This window comes from Mesoplodon densirostris, chromosome 19, assembly GCF_025265405.1.
Source record: "Mesoplodon densirostris isolate mMesDen1 chromosome 19, mMesDen1 primary haplotype, whole genome shotgun sequence".
Classification (NCBI taxonomy): Eukaryota; Metazoa; Chordata; class Mammalia; order Artiodactyla; family Ziphiidae; genus Mesoplodon; species Mesoplodon densirostris.
The window spans coordinates 15,889,517-15,913,677 of NC_082679.1; the positions used below are offsets into that span (position 1 = coordinate 15,889,517).

Genomic DNA, 24,161 nt, shown 5'->3' on the forward strand with positions numbered 1-24,161 from the left:
TTAACCAGTTGGTTTGTCTGAGGAAAGTCTGGTCCTTCCAGGGCTGAAGAGCTTGGCATTAGGAGGTGGAGACTGGCAGACACACTGGATCCTCTCTACCAGCCCACCTTCCTGTTACTGCAACAGTAACAGGCCCAGGACAGGGAGGTGGCTGGTCCAAGCAAATTAAAGCCATCTCCAATCCTGTTGCCTGCAACTGCTCTGAAAGGGGAGGCATCTAAGAAGGCTTTGCACTTTTTCCCTACTATCCTGGTGGCTGCCGTGCTTTGTGTCTTTGCTCCTGGTTGGGTGAAGTTGTACTGCTGGGAGCTATGGCAGCCATGTTGCCACCTTGAGGGCCTAAGCTGGAGAGTGAAACTCAGACTCACAGAGGGTGAAATAGAGCAGGAACAGAATCAAGAGTAATAAATGTCCCTATAGCTTGGGGCCCCTTAAGCCATGTGTTTGCTACCTGGAGTTGAAGAGTTAACTATGATACAGGGTGGGAGGAGGGGTAAAATCCATGAGGGACCGAGGCTCAAGGTGGTCCCCTGGGTGTCCAGGGGCCTGGAAACCAATCGCCTCAGAGATCTTAGGCACCTGTGGCCGAGGCAGGCAGGGGCAGGGCAAGTGGGTCTCCACTCTGCAGGGGTGGCCAGTGGGCTGGGGCAGGGAGAGGGAGCCTTGAGAAATAAACAATAACGGGCATCTTCCCAAACACCAAGATCAGGCATTTTATTTAGGGGAAAAAACCTGTATTGTGAATGTGTCTTGGATTTAAATGTCATGAAGCAACAAGGCCCTGCCCAGTGGGACCCATTCTTCCTCCCACCTCCTCTCCTGCCCTCGCCCTGAGCTCACTCCATTCCAGCCTCCTGGCTTCACTGCTATTCCTTTCATGTACGTCCGAGCTTGTCATGGGGCCTTTGCGCTGGCTTTTGTCTGCCTGGATACTTGCCCGAGTGTCCACACGGCCTATGCCCTCTATCAAGCCTCAGCTCCAACGTCACCTAAGAAAGGCCTGTAACCAGCACAGGGAATGCCCTCAGTTTACCTAGTTAGACAGTTGTTTTAATTTCTGTCGTGTTTCACTTTCTAGAAGGTGAATGCCACGAGGGCAGATGCTTTGCTTGCCCTGTTCCTCGCTCCACCCCTACCGTGTAGAGCAATGACAGCAGCTGGGATCAGCAATTCCTCGGGGCTGGTAGGATTTTTTTCAGCAACTGCATGATTGGTTCAGTGTTTACAGGGCCAACAGAGAACCACGTCCTCATGTTAAAGAGTCTGGCTCTACCACTAGGCAAGCCTCATTTGACTCTCAACTCTATGGGACCCGAGGCAAGGCACTGGATCTCTCTGAGCCTGTTTCTGGTGGGCCGTGATCACCAAACAGGGAAGGGAGGAACTCACAGGCAAGTGGGGGTTCAGGCCAAGCAGACTGCACGGTACAACTGTGCTCTAGGAGGGTCCTGCTCCTGCCGGCTTCCTTTTTACAGACTTGGGACAGTGAGGGCTTTTGTGGTCTCAAGAGTGTCCTTCTTAGCAGACATGCCACATGGCTAGATGCCTGCTGCCTAGGGAAGCTGGTACCAGTGCTGGGAGCTCACGGGATGTTGAAGCTGGACACAGTCTTGCTGGGGAAGGAATTACTGGTCCCAGCTGCTGCGTGGCCTAGGCATGCTCCCTGGATTTGTCCTTCCTCACTTTACCCTGCTGCAAATGTGAACAAAAGCCTGGAGCTCACAGGATCCAGCATGGGCCTGGCCCAGGGGCCGTGAGCCAGTGTTGTGGCAGTATGTGAACTGGTGGCCAGGGTCTGGGACACGGTGATCACAGAGGTTCCAGTGGGTTCTTGCGCATCAGTAGGGGGCAGGGAAGAAGGGCTGGCCCCTCCCTAGAGTACAGCTGGGCCCCACTGGGCAAGGACCACACGTGACTCCACAGCAGCTCAGTGGGCAGGTGATGTGGGAGCCAGGTGCTGGGGTCATCATTACAGCAGTTCCCCAACAGTCCTGTGTTCCCCACGACAGAGTCCTGGAACAGGGCCTGGCACTGGGGCATCTGTGAGTTCCCTGGGCTCTCTACCCTCTCTCCCTGCATCCATCTGAAGGGGGCTTTGTGGATGCGCCAGAACAGGCACCAGGAACCACTCCTCCAAGCTGTCAGTTTATTTGCGTAAAACAACTATTTCTTCAGAAGCAGCAGGGCTGCGGTTGAGGGGGCTGCTGGCTCTCAGTCCCCCCGTGCCTTCCTCCGCACGGCCTGCACCAGCAGCTCTGAGTAGTGTTCCAGCAGGGCACGCAAGTCTGGGCTGGCCAGGGGGCACAGTGTAGGTGGGGAGGGGGGGCCTGGGTTGGGCAGGGCCTGGGCTGGGGCCACATCGGTCCCAACCAGCCAGTTGTTGGCCTCTAACTGGCTGTGGATCCAAAGGAAAGTGGAGGCCAGCTCAGTCCGTGCCTGCCGCTGCTCGGCGCTCACCTCGTCACTGGAGACCATCTGCAAGGGGCGCCCATCTTGTTAGGGGCCACCTGGGCCAGGCAGTGCCAGGGAGCCCCTCAGTCCTTTCCCCTGACCCTGGGGCTCGGCTCACCAGGTGGTAAAGGTCCAGGGCTTCTTGGAAGGTAGTCTGCAGTCTGTGCACGACGGTCCCCACATTGCTCAGCTCAAGGGGATCTGGGGGCAGGACCCTGGCTGGCCCCCTCGGTTCCCCGCAGTGTCTAGGGCAGCCCTGGACTGGACTGAGCGCATCTGGGGGTGGAGGGGACGAAATGAGAAAGACACTTCTACTTTTTAGCTGGTCTAAAGAGGCCAGTGTTGCTGGGCCGACCCCAACTGTTGTCCCTCTGCCTGGGACGCTTCCCTCAGTCCCCAAGGCTACCTTCCCACCCCTCCTGCAGGTCTCTGCTCAAATGCCACCTTCTCCCTGAAGCCTTTTCTCATGATCCTGTTTAAAACTAACCACTGCTCCCACCTGTCACTCCCTAAACCCTTTCTTTCTCTTTTTCTCAGCACACATCGCTTTGTGATACACTTAACACTTTCCTTATAGATTTAGTCTGGGCGTCTCCCCCAGTTAAGGTATCAATTCTCTGTAGTCTTGTTTACCACCAGGTCCCACGTCCCCAGGGCCCAGAACAAAGCCCAACACAAACGAGGTACTCACTAAATATGTAAGGCAATGAATGAATGAGTGGCACAGCGCCTGTGGCCAGGTCAAGTGCCCACCTTTGGAGCTGAGCCAGCTGTTACATTGGATGAGCTTAGGGGACAATCCCTTGTCCCAAGGATGGTACTCACCACGGGTGGGCTCCAGGAGGGAGGTGATGCTGCCAGGGACCCCAGGCCTGGCCTCTGGAAGTGGGGGGATGTTGGGATGGGAAGGGGTATTGAGGGACTCGGTGGCCAGGAACCTTGGGAGAAAGGTGGCGTGGAGCCTTGGAGCACTCCCATCCACAGGGCTGGGGGCCAGGAAGCTGCCTGTTGTGACCGTGACATTGGGCTGGGTGGCCACAGGCTCCTGGGACCAGACACACGTGGTGGGAGCCTCCAGTTGGGGTGGGGGCAACACGAGCCTGTCACAGATGCTTGGCAGGGTGAGTTTCAGGCTGGCGCGGGCCTCATGGTTGCCCCGGGAGGGCAGGGCAGCTTCTTGGCCCTCACTGTCAGAACTGGGTGTCACTGTGGTAGTAATAACTTGGAGCTCCTGGCCCAGGGAGGCCAGCTCCCCCAGGGACGAGGACCTGCACAGAGGCCTGGCCAGCTCAGCCAGGACAGGGCCCTCACTGTCCTCAACGGAAATGCTGCGGGGTATCTTGGCACAGGAACTGGCAGTGGCCTCCATGCAGGAGCGGGTGGCGGGGGTGTGGACACCCTGAGCCAGGCCTGGAGTGGGTAGAGCTGCAGGTGTCGGAGGCTTCTTGTCTGTGGGCGGCACAGAGGAGGGCAGGATGCAGGGCGCCAGGCCCGTGAGGCAGGGGGCTAGAAAGGAAGAGGCAGCTTACTCTCACACCCCAGCTCAGAGCTGATGGACAGGGAGCCCCAGCCAGGGTGGCTGCAGGGTCTGAGTGGATCCTGTCCATCCCCACCAGGGCTCAGTAGGCACCCAGGGCCATTTGCTGAGAAGGCTAGGGCTTTTCACCTGGGGGTGGGGACACTCACTCAGTGGGGACCAGGCTTCCAGGGTCTCGAGGGGCTCATCAGCCTTCCCCCCCGAGATGACCTGCAAGCATAGCCTTGAGGTGAGGATGAGGCCACCAGGCTCCCAGCCCTATGTCTCGAGGGAAGCGGCCCCAGTACTCACGTTGGTCCTGCCTGGGCAGATGTAGCCAGTACCTGCACTCAGGGGCTCTGCTCTGGGCGGGCTCCCCCTGAGATCCATGAGTTTGACCTCCGGGGATTTCACGAGGTGCAGGGGCAGCTGCGAAGGGAAGGTGTGGGTGAACCTGTAGGGGGGAAAACTGGTGGTTGTGGCTGCCCTGGGGGTGCCTGAGGGCACACAGCCCCACCCCGCGGGGAGACAGAGAGCTGGAAGGTGGGGTGGGGGTTCACTAGTTCACCAGCTCCCACCTGGATGTCTTCTGGAGGCGGGAGAGGAACTGGCCTGAGATGCTCAGCCGGGGATTGAAGAAGTCGTCCTCGGCCTCAGAGGCCTTCAGGTCTCTCAGGGATCCGTGGAAGAGCTCTAGGGCAAGATGCCAAGGGCGCCCTCAGAATCCTTCCAGCCAGCCAGCCCTGGGCCCAGGCAGACCCACAGACCAGCAGACAGATCCTCAGAAACCCCCATCAATAGACAACACACACTCTGGGAGCAAATGGAGCAGGCAGAAGAAACCATGCAGCTGGGCCCCTAAGTAAAACATACGCCCTCCCACCACCCTCGCCAGCCCTGCCAGGGAAAGCCTTACCCCAGAGAAGCCCACACTGAGCCCAGTCCTGGATGCTGCCCAGGCAGGGGTCAGAGAGGGGCATGGCCTACCCTCAGGGTGGGCGTCAGTAAGTGTCTCGAAGTGGTGGCGGAGGAACTTCTCTTGCTCAGGGGTCTGGGGCAGGGAGCCACTGGATATGCTTGGCACCTCGGGCTGGGACAACTCTTCTGTGGTACCTGGGCATCCTGGGGAGAGGAGAAGGGGGTTGGGGAGAGGGAGTGGGCAGAAAAGAACCATCAACACCATGAATCACGGCAGACGCTCTGAAAAAGCCACTGGCCACTTAACAATGGAGAAGGCTGGACTTGCCCATGATATACCCTGCTGCCGCCAGGCGGAGAAGGAAGGGCTAATGCGTCTGTCTTCCAGGGGAGGAAACTGGTGCTCAGTGGCCACCAAATGCAGGGTTCATGTTGGGCCAGTGGTTATATATCATGACCATCCCCTGGCCAGGCCCACACACTGCCCCTCCCCACATCTGGCCCCTATTTACCTGGTGTAGGGGGCGTCACATCAAACTGAGGGTCTGGGTCTGGCTGTGGAGGGGAGGAATGGATGGTGGTAAAGCTGCACTCCAAGTCGGCCTCTGACTCCCCTGAGTCTGGAAGACAGGGTGGGAGGGGTCAGGAGTCCAAAGCTGGGCCCTGACTGAGTCAGGTAAGGCGCTCTGGGTCTCAGGGCTTCCGTTTCCTCAGCTGCAGAAGGGGGGTGATAAGACTGCCCCCTATTTTTATGGACCAGCAAGGCTACACTTCGAGGAAGGTGCAGAGCTGGGCTCCCACTGGTGGGAAGTTGGGCTCCGGAATTCTCGAGTGACAACAGCAGGGACCACGTCTGTGTCTGTGACAGACTCTGGGCTTCAGAAAGACTCAGTCAAGGTCACCATCAGTGCCCAGAAAGGGACCTAGCCAGATGAACAGACTACTGCAGGGTGTACTGCCTGGTGCTCACTCACCCTCAGGTGGGCTCTGGTCGTTCGAGTCGATGGAGGGGGCCCTGAGGTAGGAGTCACCTTGCTGGTCTCCTGGCATCCTCTCTACCTCCTCCGCACAGTACTTGCTGCAGTGCCCGTGGGGGAATGAGGGAATGATAACGTACTGGTTAGTAAACAAGGGGCCCCCACCCAGAACGCCTAGACGTCTGCGCCTGCTCCTGCTGGGAGTACAGCCTCACCTCTCCTGCCGCCTCCAGAGGCCCCTGCACCTTCTCCTGGAACCAGGGAGACAGGTTGCAGCAGAGGCTGCAGGGCTGGGCTCCAGCACCATCCGGGCTTCACGCCCCGCCCGCCTCCCTCCCACAGGCCCGCTGGGAGAGCGGAGAGCAGTTCTTCCAGGGTGTGCCTACCAGCTGAGGCTTCCTCTCTCCAACTAAGGTTCCCATGGGTGCAAAGGACACCCACCTGTCTGTCCCTGTGGCTGTCACCTCTGCCTCCAGGGGGTAGATGATGAGCTCGCTGGCCTCAGAAGACTCCCTCTGTAGGGGTGGTAAGGAGGGAGGTCCGCAGCCATTGTCCTGGGGACTCTCTGACTGGGGGGGAGACAGCACAGCCATCAGAGGCAGCTGTGGCAACCTGGGCCCCCACAAGCCGCTAGGTGTTCCGCCAACACCCGGTAACGGTAAAGATGTAGGTCGTGATGGCAGCCCTCACCGCTGGATGCTCCCTGTGAGCCAGGGCCTGGGCTGGGGCCATGATGAGCTCACTCTGTGCTGCCCCTGCATTACCATCAGCCCCTTTACAGATAAGGAATAGGTATGGCTCCAACCCACTAAGAGTCTATTCATATGAAATTCGAGAACAGGCAAACCAATCCATGGTGAGAGAGGTCAGAATGCTGGTTACCAGGGCTTCCCTGGTGGCTCAGGAGTTAAGAATCTGCCTGCCAATGCAGGGGACACGGGTTAGAGCCCTGGTCCGGGAAGATCCCCCATGCCGCGGAGCAACTAAGCTGGGCGCCACAACTACTGAGCCTGCACTTTAGAGCCCATGAGCCACAACTACTGAGCCCGTGTGCCACAACTACTGAAGCCCGTGCGCCTAGAGCCCGTGCTCCACAACAAGAGAATCCACGGCAACGAGAAGCCCGTGCACCGCAACGAGGAGTAGCTCCCGCTCGCCGAATCTAGAGAAAGCCCACGTGCAGCAACGAAGACTCAATGCAGTCAAAAGTAAATTAAAAAAAAAAAAAAAGAATGCTGGTTACCTCAGTGGGGTTACTGATTGGAAGAGACACAAGGGGGTCCTCCAAGATCCCCTTCCAAGAGGTAGAAAATGCTCTATATTTTGAGTTGGGTGGTGGATACATCAGTGTAAACACAGGTAGCAATTCATCAAACTATATATTTATGATTTATGCACATAACTATTTATATTATGCCACATAAGCAAACTTATACAATAGAATAAAAAAGAATTTTGTTTGAAAAATAATAGAATTAAGAGCTAAAGTTGCTTCAGCACCTTTTAGGGCCCAGACCGTTTCTAGAACTGGATTACTGTAAAAGCCCCCTGTGCACTTTTTTTTTTAATGACCATTTTTAAAAATGAACTTTTCTGAAATCTTTTCTTAGTCACCTTTCTTTTCTTTTTTTAAAAAATGGTTTTATTTATTTATTTATTATTTTATTTTTTTTTGTGGTACGTGGGCCTCTCACTACTGTGGCCTCTCCCGTTGCGGAGCACAGGCTTTGGACGCGCAGGCTCGGCGGCCATGGCTCACGGGCCCAGCTGCTCCATGGCATGTGGGATCCTCCCAGACCGGGGCACGAACCCGCGTCCCCTGCATCGGCAGGCGGACTCTCAACAACTGCGCCACCAGGGAAGCCCCAGTCACCTTTCTTTTTAAAAAACATTTATTTATTTATTTGGCTGCGCCAGGTCTTAGTTGCCACGTGCAGGATCTTTAGTTGCAGCATGCAGGCTCTTAGTTGCAGCATGACCAGGGATCGAACCCAGGCCCCCTGCATTGGGAGCATGGAGTCTTAACCACTGGACCGTCAGGGAAGTCCCTTTTTTTTTTTCTTTAAATGACCATATTTTTGAAAATCAAAGCCCAGAGAATCAAGCCTTGCTGCAGGTTACAGAGCCGGGAAGGGGTAGGGCCAGGGCTCCACCTGCTCCAATGCCCCCAACTCAGGCACAGGCCTGCCCTTGGGCCCAAGCTCTTAACCCCCAAGCGACCCCACCTCCCTGCTTTCTGGTCTGCCCTGGGAAGTTTCACTGTGCACCAGGTCCGAGGCTCACCCTCCTGCCCTCTACCATCTCATGTAACCCTCTCGCACCCCTGGAGTGGGACAGTCAGCTTTATCTTCAGAACGAGAGCACTGAGGCCCCAGGTTCTGCACCGGCAGTCATGGTGCAGGGGCTGTAGGCCGGGCTGGGGCAGGCAGTCTATACCTCGCTCAGCAGGCCCGCCAGTCTCTGCGGCACCACTGTATCTAGAACAGAATCCTCCAGGCTCTCGGGCTTCATGGGGGTAAAGCAGCAATCCAGGTCCCGGGCATCCAGGATGGTCTTGAGAGGCTCCTGGTCAGCCCGCTCCGCCCAGCGGCCATGTGGCTGGTAGCTGCGCTTGGCGTGGAAGGCCGAGCTGTCTGCCACATCATCGTCTCCTAGCTGAGGGTGACAGGGACGGTCAGGCAGCTAGCCAAGTGCTCACCAACTCCAGTGAGGGCCCGGGACACTGCACGGACCCGCATCCAGCCTCGTGGCTTTAAACATCAATCAGAAACAACTTCCAGATATTTGTTTCCAGCCTGAACCTTGTTCTTAAACTTCGGAAGTGCACATGCAACTGTTCTACATCTCCACATGGATGTTTAGTGATCTTTCAAAGCAAACATGTTGAAGACAACTGACCTTCCCCCTAAACCTATTCCTCCTAACGCCTTCCCTATCTCAGTGAGTCTTTGCAGCTGCTCAGGTCCCAAACCTTGAGGTTCTCCTTCATTCCTCTTGTTCTGTCCCTCACACTTCACATTGTATTTCTTCAACTCTGCCACCCAAACACATCCAAGATATGGGCACTTCTCTTCCACGGTCCCCGAACCCTAACCCTGGTCCTGCCCACCACTGCCTCCTACCAAGACTTGCTTGAGAGACAGTGGAGGGTGGGTGCTTGAGAACTTAGGCTCTGGAGCCAGCCTTCTAGGGTCAACCCCACCTCCCCTAATTCCTAGCTTGACCCCAGATAAGTTACTTAACCTCTCTGGGCCTCAGTTCCCTATCTGTGAAATAACAGGGGATATGGAAAGCCCATACATCCAGGAGGATTAAACAATACATATAAAAGACTCAATAGAACCTGTACAGAGTAAGTGTTCTGTGAATATTTGTTAGATGTAACTCCAATTGTAATATGCACTGATAAGGGAAAGCTTGGGGGCCTGAGAGAGCATAGCCACATGCCTGACCTGGTCAGCAGTGCAGGGGCTGATGACAGGGAGGATTTCCCTGAAGAGCTGACATTTGGGCTTTGATCTGAGGTCTGACATTGTTCCTGAAATAAACCCTTCAACCTGGGGTTTAGGATTCTGCTGCCAACTTCTAACCCACCAGCTCCTGGCCTGCCCCTCCCTCAATTAATGATCACTCATTCAATCCTACCTTCATCTTGGTCCCTCTCTTTCCCTCACATCCAGTTGTTTGGCTCCACTTTCAAAATCCATCCAGAAGCCAACCACTTCTCCCCTCAGGTCCAGCCTCCAACCTCTCCTGCCAGGATTATCACAGCAGTCTCCTCCCTGGTCCCCCTGCTTGCCCCTCAAGGTCTGTTTTGCACAGGCAGCCATAGGGACCTGTTAACACCTGAGTTAGAACACGACCTTCCTTGGCTCAGAGCTCTCCCTCCTGTCCATCTTATTCAGTGCTACAGGGGAAGAAATAAGTGGAGAAGGACAATAAGGGGTGTCGAGGGGACGCAGCAAGCCCACGTGGTTCCTCACCACCTGGCCCCCACTGCCTCTCCGAGCCCTTCTCTGCCATTCTGCCCTCATTCACCCTCGACCCAGGCATCGGGCCTCCCTGCACTTTCTGGAACATGCTAATAAGCATGATCCTGCCTCACGGCCCTCACCCTTGCAGAGTGGTCTGTCTGGAACATTCTTTCCCAGGATCTGTATTTCTCACTTGTTTTAATTCTGCTCAAATACGTGAAGGCCTCCTAGTGAAGCCTTTTCTTTTTACCCTAAAATTGTCACCACCCCCAGCACTTTGTATTTTCCTTCTCAACTTTTTTGTCCTCCATAGCACTGATTATCAGTTCCCCAAATACTATATAATTTACCTGTTTAATGTGGCTATTGCCCACCTCCCAAACTAGAGAATGAGCCTGTGAAGGCAGAGATTCCATCTGCCCTGCTGGTTGCTGTATCTAAGGGCCACAGCAACGCCTAGCACAGGGTAGGCACTCAGTAAATATGTGTTGCATGAAAGAAAGACTGTCTACGCAGAGAGTGGAAGGATGACAGCGGTTCTCCAGGGACAGGAGACATGTGGAGGGGAAAAGTGTTCCCAGAATAATGAGGAACATGGAGGAGGGCACCCCTTCTTTGTCAGCTCCTAGGCGTCCCACTCTCCGGGCAGACTCACCAGCCGCTTTGCCCAGAGTGGCAGCTTGCCGTTGGTCAGCAGGCACCGAGGATCTGGAGAGACACATGGAATCCATGAAAAGAGAATAAGCAACCCAAGAGACAACGGGTAACATAAACAGCAGTTCTCCAGAGACAACACAGGAAACGACAGACATCCAAAGATGGTCAACCTCACTAACTGTCAGGGAAGTGCAAATTTAAACAATGGGATATAATGTTTTACCTGTAAGACTGACCAAAATTAAAATGCTTCAAACTATCAAATGTTGGCAAAAGTGTGGGGAAACGGAGGGCTTAACACTGACTGCTGGGTGGGGCAGAAACTGGATTTGGAGGGCTGTTGGGGTTCTCTTTTAAAATAAAAAGTATATCCGACTTCCCTGGAAGTCCAGTGGTTAAGACTCTGTGCTCCCAATGCAGGAGGCATGGGTTCAATCCCTGGTTGGGGAATAAAAATCCCATATGCCACGTGGCACAGCCAAAAAAAATAAAACAAATTAAAAAAAAGAAAAAGTGTATTAACCCCAGGATCTAGCAATGCCAGTCCTCGGCCTGAGGCCGAGGACTGGTCAGCACAGCCTCATTCACAACAGTGTAAAGTTAGAAAACACACAAATGCCCACCCAGAGCTAAATCACTGGTTATGCTTCTGGTTAAAGGAGGGAGGCCTCTGTTTTGTATTCACCAACCTACAGGTTGGTAAGATAGTTTTGAGAAGAAAAAGATAAAGAATGATATCTGCAGTATAATACAATTTGTGGACACAGATGTTTCCTATGGATATGCACACATGTATATTAATGTTCAGGAAAAGGCCTATAAGGATTCACACCAAACTCATCCAAGTGGCCTCCTGGGAGAGGACGCTGGATTGGATGTGTGGGTGGTGACAAAGAGAATGAGCTCACTCTCTATTTGATTGTTTCCCAAGGCTGAATCCTCACCCTGCTGCTGTCTACCAGTCAGCCATCCAGTTGGCCCCTGCCTATTTCCTCCTTCTTGGCAGCCCACTACCCTCGCTAAGAGCACCCAGTGCTGGTCACTGTTCCCAGCCTCTCTCATAGCTGGAGCAATCCTGGCCAATGGGACCTGTGAGAAGCCTGCAGGGGCTTCTGGGAAAGAGTTTCCTCTGTACAGGAGATTCCAGGAGGGAATGTCCTCTTTCAACCATGTCTCTGAGGACACAGCGGGGGAAGGGGAAGCTGGGACAAAGTGAGAGAGCAGCACTAACATATATACGCTGCCAAATGTAAAATGGAGGCTAGTGGGAAGCTGCTGTGTAGCACAGGGAGATCAGCTCGAGGCTTTGTGATGACCTAGAGGGGTGGGATAGGGAGGGTGGGAGGGAGGCTCAAGAGGGAGGCGATATGGGGATATATGTATACATACAGCCGATTCACTTTGTTGTACAGCAGAAACTAACACAACACTGTAAAGCAATTATACTCCAATAAAGACGTGGAAAAAAAAATGTCTCTGATGCCTGGAACTTAAGCAGCCATCTTGTAACATGAGGGTCTAAACCAAGGCGATATGCAGAGGGGCAGAAATTTATAGAGGGCCTGGCCTCTCATAAAGTCGCTGAGCTACTACTCTCCCTTCTGCCTGAACAAGAGAATCTGGTCTGTCTTCTGGTGAACATCACCCTGTTTTACCCCTGGGACACCCCCTTACACCCACCCCTCACCTTTGGTCAGGTGGTTCAAGTGGAGCTGACTAAAGCCTCCTACCCTCAGGGATGACCACATGACTCAGGCCTGGCCAATCACAGTGACTCAGAAATGGGCAGGTGACTCACAGCAGGAACATGAGCCATGAACACAGGACTTTGAGCTATTAGGAAAGAAGTGCTCTCTTTTCTAGAATGTTTTAAACTTGAGCTGCTGGGGATACTTTGCCCCTTGTACAGGGAGACTCTGCCTGAGAGCAAAGTCAACATGGAGAAAAGCAGAGCCAGGAGACAGAGAAACATCTATTTCTTTAACATCACCTGACTACCTGGATCCAGCCATGCCTGAACCAATACTCTCAAATTTTCATTTACAAGAACCAATAAATTCTCTTTCCAAATTAAGCCAGTGAGAGTCTAGGTGCTATCACCCTGAAAAAGTCCTGACTGATGTGATTATTGAGCTTCAATATGTGCCAGGCTGTGAAAACAGAGTAGTGGCCAAAACCCAGCAACGATCCCTACACTGAAAGGTCAAAATAGGGCCCCTTTCCCAACCTGGATCCAAACTCTCTTTTGATGGTGTCTTTAGTAACTCTTCAGGTTCACATTCTTCCTCCAGCTCATCCTCCGTCTGCTCTCCAGGGCTTAGGGAGCAAATCTCGGTGGGCATGGATGCATATGTCTTCTGCCTGAAGCCAGGAAAAAGGACAGCAAGGACAGAAACATAGGTAAATGGGGTGGTAGAGGGGACCTGCCTAGGGCTGGGCCCTGTGCTGGGGTCCATGTGAACATACTCTTGGCTTCTGGTCAAGTCGGTGTTGGAAGGTCTCACCTGCCACACCCCCTCTGCTAGAAACATACTGCCACAATAAATGAGATGTAACAAAGGCTGGGCTCAAGAAATAAGACAAACTCTTCAAGGGCCACAGCAATGGAACAAAAAGCAAAGCAGATGATAGTAGGGCATGAGTCCTGAGCTGCTGGCTTCTGTTCTGGGAAGTGGGGTTAGCAATGAGGTTTTAGCTCCACAAGCCAAAGAGCTGCCCACTCTCTTGGTGCCTAGATCTGCATTACCTCAAGATCACTGCAAAATAGATGGCCCATGTCAGGCCTGGTCCCCGTGGGGAAGCAATGCAAAACCTCAAGACACAGAGAGAGAGATAGGGACAGCTCCAGAGGCGGAAGAGAAGAAAATTCAAAACCTCCCACTCCAACTGAAACTTCCAAACCAAAATCCCAAATCAAAAACCAGAACAGGAATTCACTCCAAATAAAACTGGTCTTGCAACATGAAGACTTGAGAAACATGTTTAGGAAACTCAAAGATGTAAGTGAAGGAATAACTTCCATTAAAAGATTAAGAAGGGCTTCCCTGGTGGCGCAGTGGTTGAGAATCTGCCTGCTAATGCAGGGGACACGGGTTCGAGCCCTGGTTTGGGAAGATCCCACATACCATGGAGCAACTAAGCCCGTGCACCACAACTACGAAGCCCGTGTGCCACAACTACTGAAGCCTGCACACCTAGAGCCCATTCTGTGCAACGAGAAGCCACCGCAATGAGAAGCCCGCGCACTGCAACGATGAGTAGCCTCAGCTCGCCACAACTGGAGAAAGCCCGTGTGCAGCAATGAAGACCAAACGCAGCCAAAAATTAAAACCAAACAAACAAAATACCTTAAAAAAAAAAGATTAAGAAGACATCTCTGCCCCACTGGACCCTTCTCTGATCTCCTCCTTCCCCACCATGGGCTGGGTGGGCTGGGTCGGGGCCTCCTCGGGTCCCCACAGCCCCCTGGGGCTTCCCACCAGAGTGCTCTGGGCTCTCCAAGCACTTTTGCTTTTACACTTCAAAACCCTTCTCATATGCATTATTGTAACTTCCTATTCAAAGTACATCTCCCCTTCTAGGCCCCGAGGGCACAAAGGGCAGGGCCTGGGGCTGTCTGGGCCACGGTTGTTTCCCTAGCCTCCCTCACTCCTCACGGGGCCCAGCGCAGGAAGACATCCCTCTGGTGAACGGACAGGGGATGGACAGGTGGCTGCCGGGACCTGGGGTGGCTGCTCCAGTTCCTGCCCTTCGTGTTCTGCTGCTGCTGCTGCTCACGGTGGTCAATCTCCAGCAAGTGCTGCTTCATGCAGTTGGTGATCTCCGGGCCCAAATGCCAGATGAACACGCAGCTGCAGAGGCCAAGGAGGGATGTGGAAGAGGGAAGAACAGTGAATATGGAAGCCATCTGACCCCAGAGCCACCTGGTTCACACTGCCAAGACCTTATTTCCTGGCCCGGAAAACAACCCTCATCAGCTTAGCACAGGGCTCCGGACCAAGTCAGGTCTACACCCTGGGAGGGGTCCAGGGCATCCCAGCAAACCAAGGCTGCTCTGAAGACCCTGAGACCCAAGGAAGGGGGCTGTGAGGAAGGAGTGTAGTATTGATAAACTGAAGAGCGCGCCAAAAGGGACTTCCTTGGATACCAACCATGTGCTGAGGAACTTATGTCATCTCATTTGACTCTCACCATACGATTTTCAAGGTAGATGGGGTCATCTCTCTTTTACAAAGTCAGAGAGGGGAAATGTAAGTGGCAGAGCTAGGATTTGAACTCAGGGCTGGGCACACACTATCCGAGGAGAGTAAGCTGGCACGCTCAGAGAGCTCTCTGCACAGGCAGGCTGTGGGCATGGGGTTCCGGTGTCTGAGCCCTTGCTCTCCCGGCAGGATAGGTCCCACCCATTCCCAGAGGGAGGCCCAGCCGGGGCAGTCTCCAGGCCTTTCCCACCTGTCTCCGGATACCGTGATCAAGTGACGACAATCATAGGTGAACTTCATGCCGGTGACGATTTCTGCAACCAGAGCAGAGAAGCCGTGCTGGCCTTCTGAGCCAGAAGGCTGGGTTGGGATAGGTGGGGAGGTGTCCCAAGCAAGGAGGCAAACCCACCTGAATGGCCAAACATCTTGGCAACGCACTCGCCGGAGTAAAAATCAATCACCGAGATGCTTTTGTCAGAGCAGCTTGTGGCCAGGAAGGTGCCTGAGGGGTCCACGTGGACCTGCCGAGAAGAGGACCCACGTGACACTTGGGCTGCCTCCTTCTGGAATAGGCCTGGGTCTCAACACACAACCCCACTGACTGAGGAACGCCTTGTGCTGGGCGCTTGGCACATGGACTCAGGTAACCCTCACAACACACACCATGGTAGGCAGAAGCTCCTGCTCCCATTTCACAGGTGAAGAAATTAACAACCACAACAATGGTACTAATGGCAGCCAGGCCCTGTGCTAAGAGCTGTATGTGTGTGAACTTATTTCCCTCACAGAACCCTGTGATAGAGGCAATTTTTATTTGCATTTTACACATGATGAAACAGGTTCGAGAGACGACATTTGTCCAAGGTCACAGTCAGCCTGAGGCGGAGCTGTAAGAGGGTCTGACCCTGGAGCCTGACGTCGTAACTCCCCTGGTCCAGAGGCTCTTGAGAAGGTCCCCACCTCCTCCTGGACAACACAGGTGGGGGCAAGCCTGGAGACGCCTCTCGGATTCCTCCCACCACACTCTATTGCCAGTCACAGTGGAAACCACTTTAATGTCCCCACTTGGGGAAGGATTCAGTAAATAAAGGTAGAGCAGTCAGGGCCGGCCCTGGTTCCCAAGCATCCTTGGTCAGCCAGGCCTGAGTAGATGCTGGCCAGCACGTGATCCTTTCATCCCTCTGATCAGGTGCCAAGGAGGACCCAGGTCTCAGGAGGCCCAACAGGGCAGGAGACAGACAGGGGGCCTTGTGTGTGGGTGTCTGTGTACGGTTTTCACCCGGGGCCCCAGCTCCTCACCTTCAGCAGGGACCCTTCATCACTCTGGGAGCCCTTGTAGCACTTCTTCTGCTTCCCGTTCATGGTGTTGTAGACTCTGGGAAGGTGAGAGCAGAAGTGGCTAACATGGCCCTGCCCACCGCCCTCTCTTGCTCCCTTGTTCCAACCTTACCTGCTGCCCTCCTCTCCCCTGGAAGCCCCCAGTACCTCCTGTCCCCCATCCGATGCCTGGACTGAAACCCCGTATCAGGGAATGAGACCCTGTCTCAGGCTGAGGTCACAGAGGTTACGTCTTGGGGTGTCCACTGAGTTAACAGCCACCTCCCTGCCACACAGCAAGCTGAGTGCCTGGCACCCAACTTGAATGAGCAAATGAAGGAGATGGAGAACCTCTTTGCACATGCTTATTCCTCCACATCCTTCCCACTTTAAGCTCAGATATCCCTTCCAGCGAACCCAGGTAGGGTCAGATGTCCTCCCAGGGCCCCCCCAAAGCCCCTGGGCTCCCCGCATCCCAGCCCTGACCACTCTGTGCTGTCACTGTCTGGTCAGTCTGTCTTCTCCTCCACTGCACTGTGAGCTCCACGAAGGCAGGGCCTGTGACTCCCCCACTGTCCCTCCCAGACAGGAGCTCAGGGAACGAGGATGAGTGAGTTTATGAGCCACATCAGCAGCTCTCAGTTGCCCCACACAGGCTCCTGAAATCTAGGAGAACCCTCTGTTTGACCTGGAGACTAGGCCTGGGTGAACCTAGCTCCTAAGAAACACCCACTGGGTCCCACCACTCCACCCAGCTTCTCAGGGACCAGGTGAGCAGGGGGAGGAAAGCAGAGCGCTCATGAGAAGACAGACCCAACCAGGCCCCACTTAGTCTGGCTGACTAAGAGTCCAGGGCAGTTCCTCACCTTACGTTGCGGTCCTGGCAGGCCACAGCCACGTACTTCTGGGTAATGTCAATGTCCATGTCATACAAGGTGGTCTTCTCTGCCACGTGGTGGGTACGGACAAAATGTAGTCCATCTGAGGCCTGGCAGGGCAGGAAGGGCCTTCAGAGGACACCCCTGACAAGCCCCCTACCCCAGCTCCCAAGAAGGCTGCCCCACTCTACCCGCTGGGCACTGCGGAAGTAGATGCTCTTGTCTGCCCCACAGCTGATCATCTGGATGTCCCTGTGGCCTGGAGGAGGAAGCAGTGCCTTAGGCAGGGCTGGGCCACTGCTGGGCCCAACTGGGGCTGGGGATCCTAGCTAGGGAACTCTGCTGGGGGTCAGAGAGGGCTTCCCGGAGGAGGTGAGGTGAGTGCTGGGTGCCGGTAGGACTCTGTAAACTGTGAGCTCTGTGTGAGGGGGGCACAGATGGTGCAGTGGGCAAGGCAGGAATCTGCAGAGCAAGAGCAGACAGGGAAACAGAAGCCAGGGACACAGCAGGGGCACCATGTTTAATTTGGGATTTGGAAAGGTGACTCTGGCCTCACAGTGGAGGCGGCAGTGAACCAGGGAGCAAGAGGAGACAGGCAGACCGCTGGGAGGCTCCCGCCATCAAGAAGGATCAGAATATCCACACAGGGGCTTCCCTGGCAGTCCAATGGTTAGGACTCTGCGCTTCCACTGCAGGGGGTACAGGCTCGATCCCTGGTTGGGGAACTAAGATCCTGCAAGCCATGCGGTGCCGCCAAAATAAAAAGGAATATCCACAGACTCTGGGCCAGGTCCTGTGCCCCTCGTGCCTCCCCTTCCTGTCACCAGCCACTTGTACAAATGTGAACCCAGGGGCTCAGAGTCACACAGTCCTTGTCCCAGGGTGCAGAGAGTCAAGATGGGGCCAGGGCTGATCCCAGGCGTTCTCTGGTTAAACACTGTGCTCTGAAGCCAGGCTTCCTCTCCGAGCCTCAGCTCCTGTCTGTTCAATAAGCCTGTATCAGCCACTGCCCCGTGGAGTGGTATGAAGCCCTTGGGACAGTGGCTGCTACCTGGTAAGCACGATCGATATTCTTACTTTTATTCTTCTTTCTTTATAGCATAAGAATAATCACAGCACAAATACCTTGCAGAGTTGTGGTGAGGATGAAAAGACAGAACAAATATAAAACATGTACAACTTTGGTACAATAGACACTGCTCCTTCATGACAGGACATTTGAGAGCACCCAGGCCCGACATACAAGTTGAGACGTTACTCGAGCAGAAGTCACTGGTTTATAGAAGGGAACAAGTCCTATGTTGGTGAGGAATCCAGAGAGAGCCTGCAAGTTACTACTGGTAATGTTTTGCTTCTTAACCTGGGGTGGTGAGTCCAAGTATTTAGCAATATTAGGACTAGGACCAATCAGAACAGTTGCTGGCTATAAACAATGGGTGTGTCTAGTTCAGACCTACTGACTATGAACCTTGATGTGGATATTCATCGTATTATTCTGTAAACTATTCACAGATTTTTCTGTTCACTTTTTTGGATATATGTTTCATAGAAAAGAATTAAGAGACTGATTCATTCTTTAGCTGGATAGCTTCAGACAGTTTCCGACTGGCTGGCGCCCAGTTTATACGAACTATCAATGTTTTGAGCGTAACGCCCAGTTGAGTCAGCCCAGCCAGAGCAGGGCTCACAGGACTGGTTTTAGGATGTGCACCCTCTCAGACCGGCTGGGGCTTTAAAAGAGGCCCATGCCTTCAGAAGGTGATCTAAAGGACTGACTCCTGGGTCACCCCCTTGGCCAGTTATCACCTCTCCTGGGTCTAGACCATTCATTAAAGGTGAGGTCACTGCTGGCCAAACTGCTAGATTTACTGATCTATTCTAACTACCTCTACCCTGTGGAATGGGATGGTCTGAACAGTTTTTTACAGGTGTCTGAGAAGTTTGAGCTGAGCAGCTTTTGTCAGGTCCTCATCAAGACATAGCAAATGTGTTAACCTGTTTTTGCCCAGCTCCTGACCACCTGAGTTAGACAGAGACAGGGCAGAAGGTGAGGAAGACCAAGGACATTAATACATTCTCAGCCACAAGATTATATGTACAAAACACTTCATAGTCAAGAACTTGGAGTAAGTGGACATATTCCCTCCATGAATGGATTCTTCTTGAATATAGTTTTGAACATGTTCTTGGGTTCTGATCAGTTAAACCCCCACAGGGCCTACTTCCCCTCCTCTTGGAATCCCTTAGGGTCAGGGATCACCGTATGGGATCTTTCGAGTCTTGCAGGGATCCCTTCAACTGCCTGGTTGAGCGAGGGCTGTAAAGTAGGACAGGCTTATGCAAAATACCAGGCCTGCACCTACTGGCTGTGTGACTCTGGCTGTAAAGTACAGTAACTGCTGGGGCAGTGCAAGGATCACATCGCCCAGCACAGAATTAGCCTCCAGCAATTGTCACCGTCACCTATTTTTTGGCCAAGGTCACCAAAACCCATCCCACCTTGGACTGGCATTCCGATTTCTTTCTGCGGACCAGCACTCACCTAATGTCGGTCCTCCTGAATCAGGGGTGGAGGCAGGTGGGGGCTGGGGGCACACGAGTCACACCCAGCCCAAGAGGATACTCCAAAGCTCTGGCACCAATAACTGTTCTGGAAAGGGCAGGTGCCTCAAGCCAGCACAAGGAAAGTCAGCTCCCAATTTCTGCCAAAACTGACAGGAAGAGGGAAAATCTCTTTCCAGAGGCACCGTGACCACTGAGATCCTGCCCACGAGAGAAAGGCACAGCTGACAGAGGGAGAGTCCAGGTAACTTTAAAAACTTCAACCTTTGGGGACTTCCCTAGTGGTCCAGCGGTTAAGACTCTGTGCTTCCACTGCAGGGGTTCAATCCCTGGTCCAGGAACTAAGATCCTGCATGCCACGTGGAGCAGCCAAAATAGACCATATTCCAAAAGCATTAAAAAAAAAAATTAGTCTCAAAAAAAATTTTTAAATAAATAAATAAAAATTCAATCTTTGGATCCAGCTGTGCCTGAATCCAGAGCTTGCCTCTCCCTTTTTTCTCTAAGCTAAAGGGGGCTTTTGCTGTTACGTGCAGTCAAAGGAGCCCATCTAATGAGGCGCAGGACGCAGAAAGAAAGGGCTCACCAGCAAACTTGATGGCTGTGATGGAGGAGGAATGGTCATCCAGGGTCTGCTCCAGGCTGTAGTTCTTCTCCACGTTCAGCACGTGGATCAGTCGGTCCCGACTGGCTGAGGCCAGCAAGGTCAACCCTGTGGATGCAAAGGGTTCCACTGGGTTTCTGGGAGGCTGCTTGATGGCTTGGCCTCCCAGACAGCAGTGTGACCGAGCTTTCCTGGCCTTGAAGAAGGAGTCTTCGGTTTCTTAACTGCAGTCAACTTGCCACAAACCCAGAAAGGGGCCACTCCCCCACTCTGTGCAGTCTTTCCCCAGAGCCCCAAACCCTGGCATTTCACATCCCTTGCCACCAGTTCCTGCAGGATGAATCTTGATGTACACGTGGACACTCCTCCACTTGTGCCCACACCAGACATTCCAGCAGAGCCCAGCATTCCTCCCTACCAAGTCCAGCTACTTGGCAGCCACGTGAGGCCCGCCAACTTCTCAGCCTCCCCAAGACACTGGCCCCTCACTCTCTGAGCTCTGGCTACACGAGCCTCATCTAGGCCCTACTGACCACATGCTGCCACCCTTCCTTCAGCCACTGGACCTTCGTGCTGGCCCCCTCAGACAGTGCCTAGCCTGGGCACCTGCTATGTCTGAGGCCTAACACATGACCTGAGGTGGAGGGGACCTCAGGAGAGGTGTACTGAATGAAAAGAAATTTAAAGAAAATTTGGCGGGGCAGAGGGTGTGGGAGAAGGAAGAGCATGGGAAAGAACATTAACATTGTCAGGACATAACTCCACCTACAATATATTCCTGCCAAAAATGTATCATCCGAATCAAATCATGAGGAGAACAACAAACCCCAATTGAAGGAAATTCTATAAAATGACTGATCTATATTCTGCAGAAAACCAAAGTCATAAAGACAAATTAAATAAGGCCGTGGAAATATTCCAAAACAAAGGTGACAAAAGAGCCACAACAACTGAAATGTGAACCTGGACTGGAAAAACAAAGGTGCTATAAAGGACAGCATTGGGACAACTGGCAAAATGTGAATGAGAACCCAAGATAGATGACAGATTTGATAAGATGCACATTTGATAAGTGCACTGTGGTCATGTAAATAGATGTCCCCATTCCTAGGAAATGCTCACAGAAGCATTTAAGGGTGAAAGCGCAGCATGCCTGCAACTTACTCTCAAGTAGTTCAGCAAATAATAATAATAATAATAATAATAATAATAATAATATACATGCTTTAATAATAATAATACACATGCTATTATTTTATTACAAGTGTATATATACACAGGTGTGCAAATACATAGAAATGGAAAGAGGGGAAGCAGATAATTCTGTCACAGGTCAGACAGGATTTAAAAGAAAAAACTTGGGGAGCTTGGGTGAAGAGGTTACAGGTATTCATAATATTCTTGCAATTTTTCTGTAAGCATCAAACTTTTTCAAAAGCATATGTTTGACTATTGATCTATCTTTATCTTCTCCAGCAGAGGAGGAGCTCATTCATATATTCACTCATTCAACCTTCACCTCTTTAGCCTGAGCTCTGTTCGGGGCACTGGGGACCAGGGTAAACAAGTCGAGTCTTGCCCTGTCATTCATGGTCCCACCAGACACCAACTACTCCTCCCTGTGGCTCTGCCAGGCAGGCTGCTCCCCTGCCATGGGCTCACCTGTCTCAGGCTTGGAGTACTCCAGGCACAGCACCTCAGCATCATGGGCCTCCACCTTGACCAGCTCGTCCATGAAGTGCAGCTCGTGGATCCTGAGAGATAACACACTGCCTGCTGTACCCTGCCTGGCGCCCCCACCCCTCAGCTCCAGGTACTCTGCCACTACTAAAAAAGGGCAGAGCAGCCAGGTAGGTGACGTGGAGGACACCCTACCCTGGCCAGGTAGTCTACAGGTGCCCAAGCTGTTTCTCATCTAAAAACCTGCCAAGCCTGTGAGAACCTCAGTGGGCACCCCGCCCCTTGTGGTTCCATGGGTAACACCTAGGATGGTCTTCTGGGGGAACAAAGGTTAGGGTAAGGATATACCAGAGGTGATCCCTGGGGCTGGGGTCAGAGGTCATACTCAAGGATAGGACCCACGGGTGGGAATATTTGATTTCAATCTCTCATTCTCTTTTTTTTCTTTTTTCTGGTTGCACTGTGTGGCTTGCAGGATCCTAGTGCCCTGACTAGGAACTGAACCCAGGCCCTCAGCAGTGAAAGCGTGGAGTCCTAACCACTGGACCCCCAGGGAACTCCCTCTCATTCTTAAAGAGTCTCAGATCCAGACTTCCCTCACATTCTTGCCAAATGAAATCAGACAACAGGTCATCCAGGACTGAAATAAGAAACAGTTATTCCAGCTCCTCCACTCTCTACCCGTGTGACCTTAGCCAAGCCAGTTGGCCTCTCTTCCCTCAGTGAACCCATCTGAAAGTGGAGTGAATAACAGCACCTACGCCAGAGGGTCGGTGAGAGGATTAAATCAGTCAATACCCATGGTACTCAGGCCGGGGGCCAGCCTGGGGGAAGATCGCTATGCCCATGTTACCTCTTCTTACTGTTTTCACCACTCACAGCCGAGTGCTGTCAACGGGAGCAGCCCCCTGACACGTTCAGTTTGCCTCAGGCAGTGACTGACATCAGAACAGTCGCCAACATTTAAAAACCATGGAATTTCACAGAAAAAATCTGCACTTTATGTTCTTCTTAGACAATGGGAAGGTATGACAACTTGGAGCCTATACTACCAGTGCTGCGTGGTGGCTGCCCCGTTATGGGGCACACGCTCTCCAGTGCCCCAGTCCCTCCCATTCCGCAACAGCTCCACTACCCAGGTGGTCACAGCTGTCATTCGCCACCTTAAACCTGATCCCTGTGACAGGGCTCATATTCTGTCAGCACCTATTGGGCCTGTCACATCTTGAAAAACCTCTGCAGGGTGGTAAACAGCCCGAGCCCTCAGATGTCCCATCCTCTGGTCCCTCTCTCAGGGCCACCAGAAATGCCAAGCTCCAGCTGGCATCTTCTCTGACGGAGTGGTACCATGTGGCTGAGAAGTATCACCATGCCCGAGAGTCATGCAAGTCTGCCTGTCCACCCTGCAGGCAGAGTTCACATGGCCCAGCTGCTGAGGCCCCGGTAGCTACCCTGATCTACCCTGAGCTAGCCCTTCTGGAAGCCCTTTCTCAGCTTATGTTCCCAGGGGTGGCTGGCTACCAGATTGCTACTCACAGTCCCTCATTCCCAACAGGCAGCTGGAGGTGCCAAGGCGAGGGCTCCTCCCCACTGCCCTTAGTACCTGAGCCCAAGCTGGAAGATGTACACTAGACAACGCCAGGGCCCACTTGCCTCAGATTTCCACTTCGGTCGCCTGAAGCCAAGTGTTGGCCGTCAGGACTGACCTGCATGACTCGTACCCCAGCTTTCATGTCCACAGGCATCCCATTCTCACTCCCCCGGTCTGGGAAGTGTGACATGTTCTGCAGGTGCTGGATGTCATTCTCCACATACACAACCTTCAGCAGGGTCTGCAAGCGGGAAAGGACTTAGGTCAGTGCTATGAGAAGCTCTGGAGCACCTCTGCAAGTTTTCCTCCTGATAGTCTCCCATTCTTCATTAGTAACAGAATTCCAATTCTGACCTGGGAGCTTCACCACTCAGAATAATAACTATGTTTCCCAGAGTCCCTTGCATCTAGATGAAGCTGTGTCAATAAATTCTGATCAATGAGGTGTAAAGCAAGTGAAAGCTCTTCTGCTTCTTTCCCACTATCCTGCTGCCTGGAACTTGGATGTGATGACTGGAGCACCAGCAGCCATCCTGGACCACGATGACAAGGGCCACTCCTTCAAAATGGGCAGAGTGGAAAGCTGGACGGCTCTTGGGTCTCTAAGGGCTTCCTAGAGCTGCCAAAACAGCCTGGACTAGTTACCTCCAGACTATTTTTACAAGTCAGAAAAACTTTTACCTCGCTTTGGGTTTTTCTATTGTGTGCAACCAAATATAACACGGTTATCACAGATGCAGAAGAGAAGATGGTAGTATGGCAGGGGGACGTGGGGCGCTGGTGAGGGGAGTCGTAAAGGAGCATTTGCTATACACACCCTGCATTAAGAGCCTT

At 53.0% G+C, this 24,161-nt stretch overlaps 1 protein-coding gene across 5 annotated transcripts in view; it reads right to left on the reverse strand.

Annotated features, from left to right (window-relative positions):
* Positions 1–585: 585 nt before the first annotated feature.
* Positions 586–24,161, reverse strand: part of WDR62 (WD repeat domain 62) — a 49,776-nt gene continuing 26,200 nt past the window's right edge. The window contains exons 11-32 of one of the 5 annotated variants that reach the window (XM_060084796.1): positions 23,390–23,568; positions 21,719–21,810; positions 20,039–20,164; positions 17,082–17,149; positions 16,879–17,000; positions 15,995–16,070; positions 15,105–15,216; positions 14,946–15,009; positions 14,216–14,344; positions 12,721–12,854; positions 10,492–10,544; positions 8,299–8,517; positions 6,304–6,431; positions 5,860–5,963; positions 5,398–5,505; positions 4,955–5,089; positions 4,546–4,660; positions 4,280–4,421; positions 4,138–4,198; positions 3,277–3,900; positions 2,570–2,727; positions 586–2,475 (exon numbers count right to left, since the gene is read on the reverse strand). In XM_060084796.1, the coding sequence (XP_059940779.1) occupies positions 2,212–2,475; positions 2,570–2,727; positions 3,277–3,900; positions 4,138–4,198; positions 4,280–4,421; positions 4,546–4,660; positions 4,955–5,089; positions 5,398–5,505; positions 5,860–5,963; positions 6,304–6,431; positions 8,299–8,517; positions 10,492–10,544; positions 12,721–12,854; positions 14,216–14,344; positions 14,946–15,009; positions 15,105–15,216; positions 15,995–16,070; positions 16,879–17,000; positions 17,082–17,149; positions 20,039–20,164; positions 21,719–21,810; positions 23,390–23,568 (3,213 nt within the window). In that variant the 3' untranslated portion in view covers positions 586–2,211. Of the gene's footprint in view, positions 2,476–2,569; positions 2,728–3,276; positions 3,958–4,137; positions 4,199–4,279; positions 4,422–4,545; positions 4,661–4,954; positions 5,090–5,397; positions 5,506–5,859; positions 5,964–6,303; positions 6,432–8,298; positions 8,518–10,491; positions 10,545–12,720; positions 12,855–14,215; positions 14,345–14,945; positions 15,010–15,104; positions 15,217–15,994; positions 16,071–16,878; positions 17,001–17,081; positions 17,150–20,038; positions 20,165–21,718; positions 21,811–23,389; positions 23,569–24,161 lie in introns of those variants that run through there. The other 4 variants (XM_060084795.1, XM_060084798.1, XM_060084797.1 and 1 more) reach the window with 4 other exon arrangements.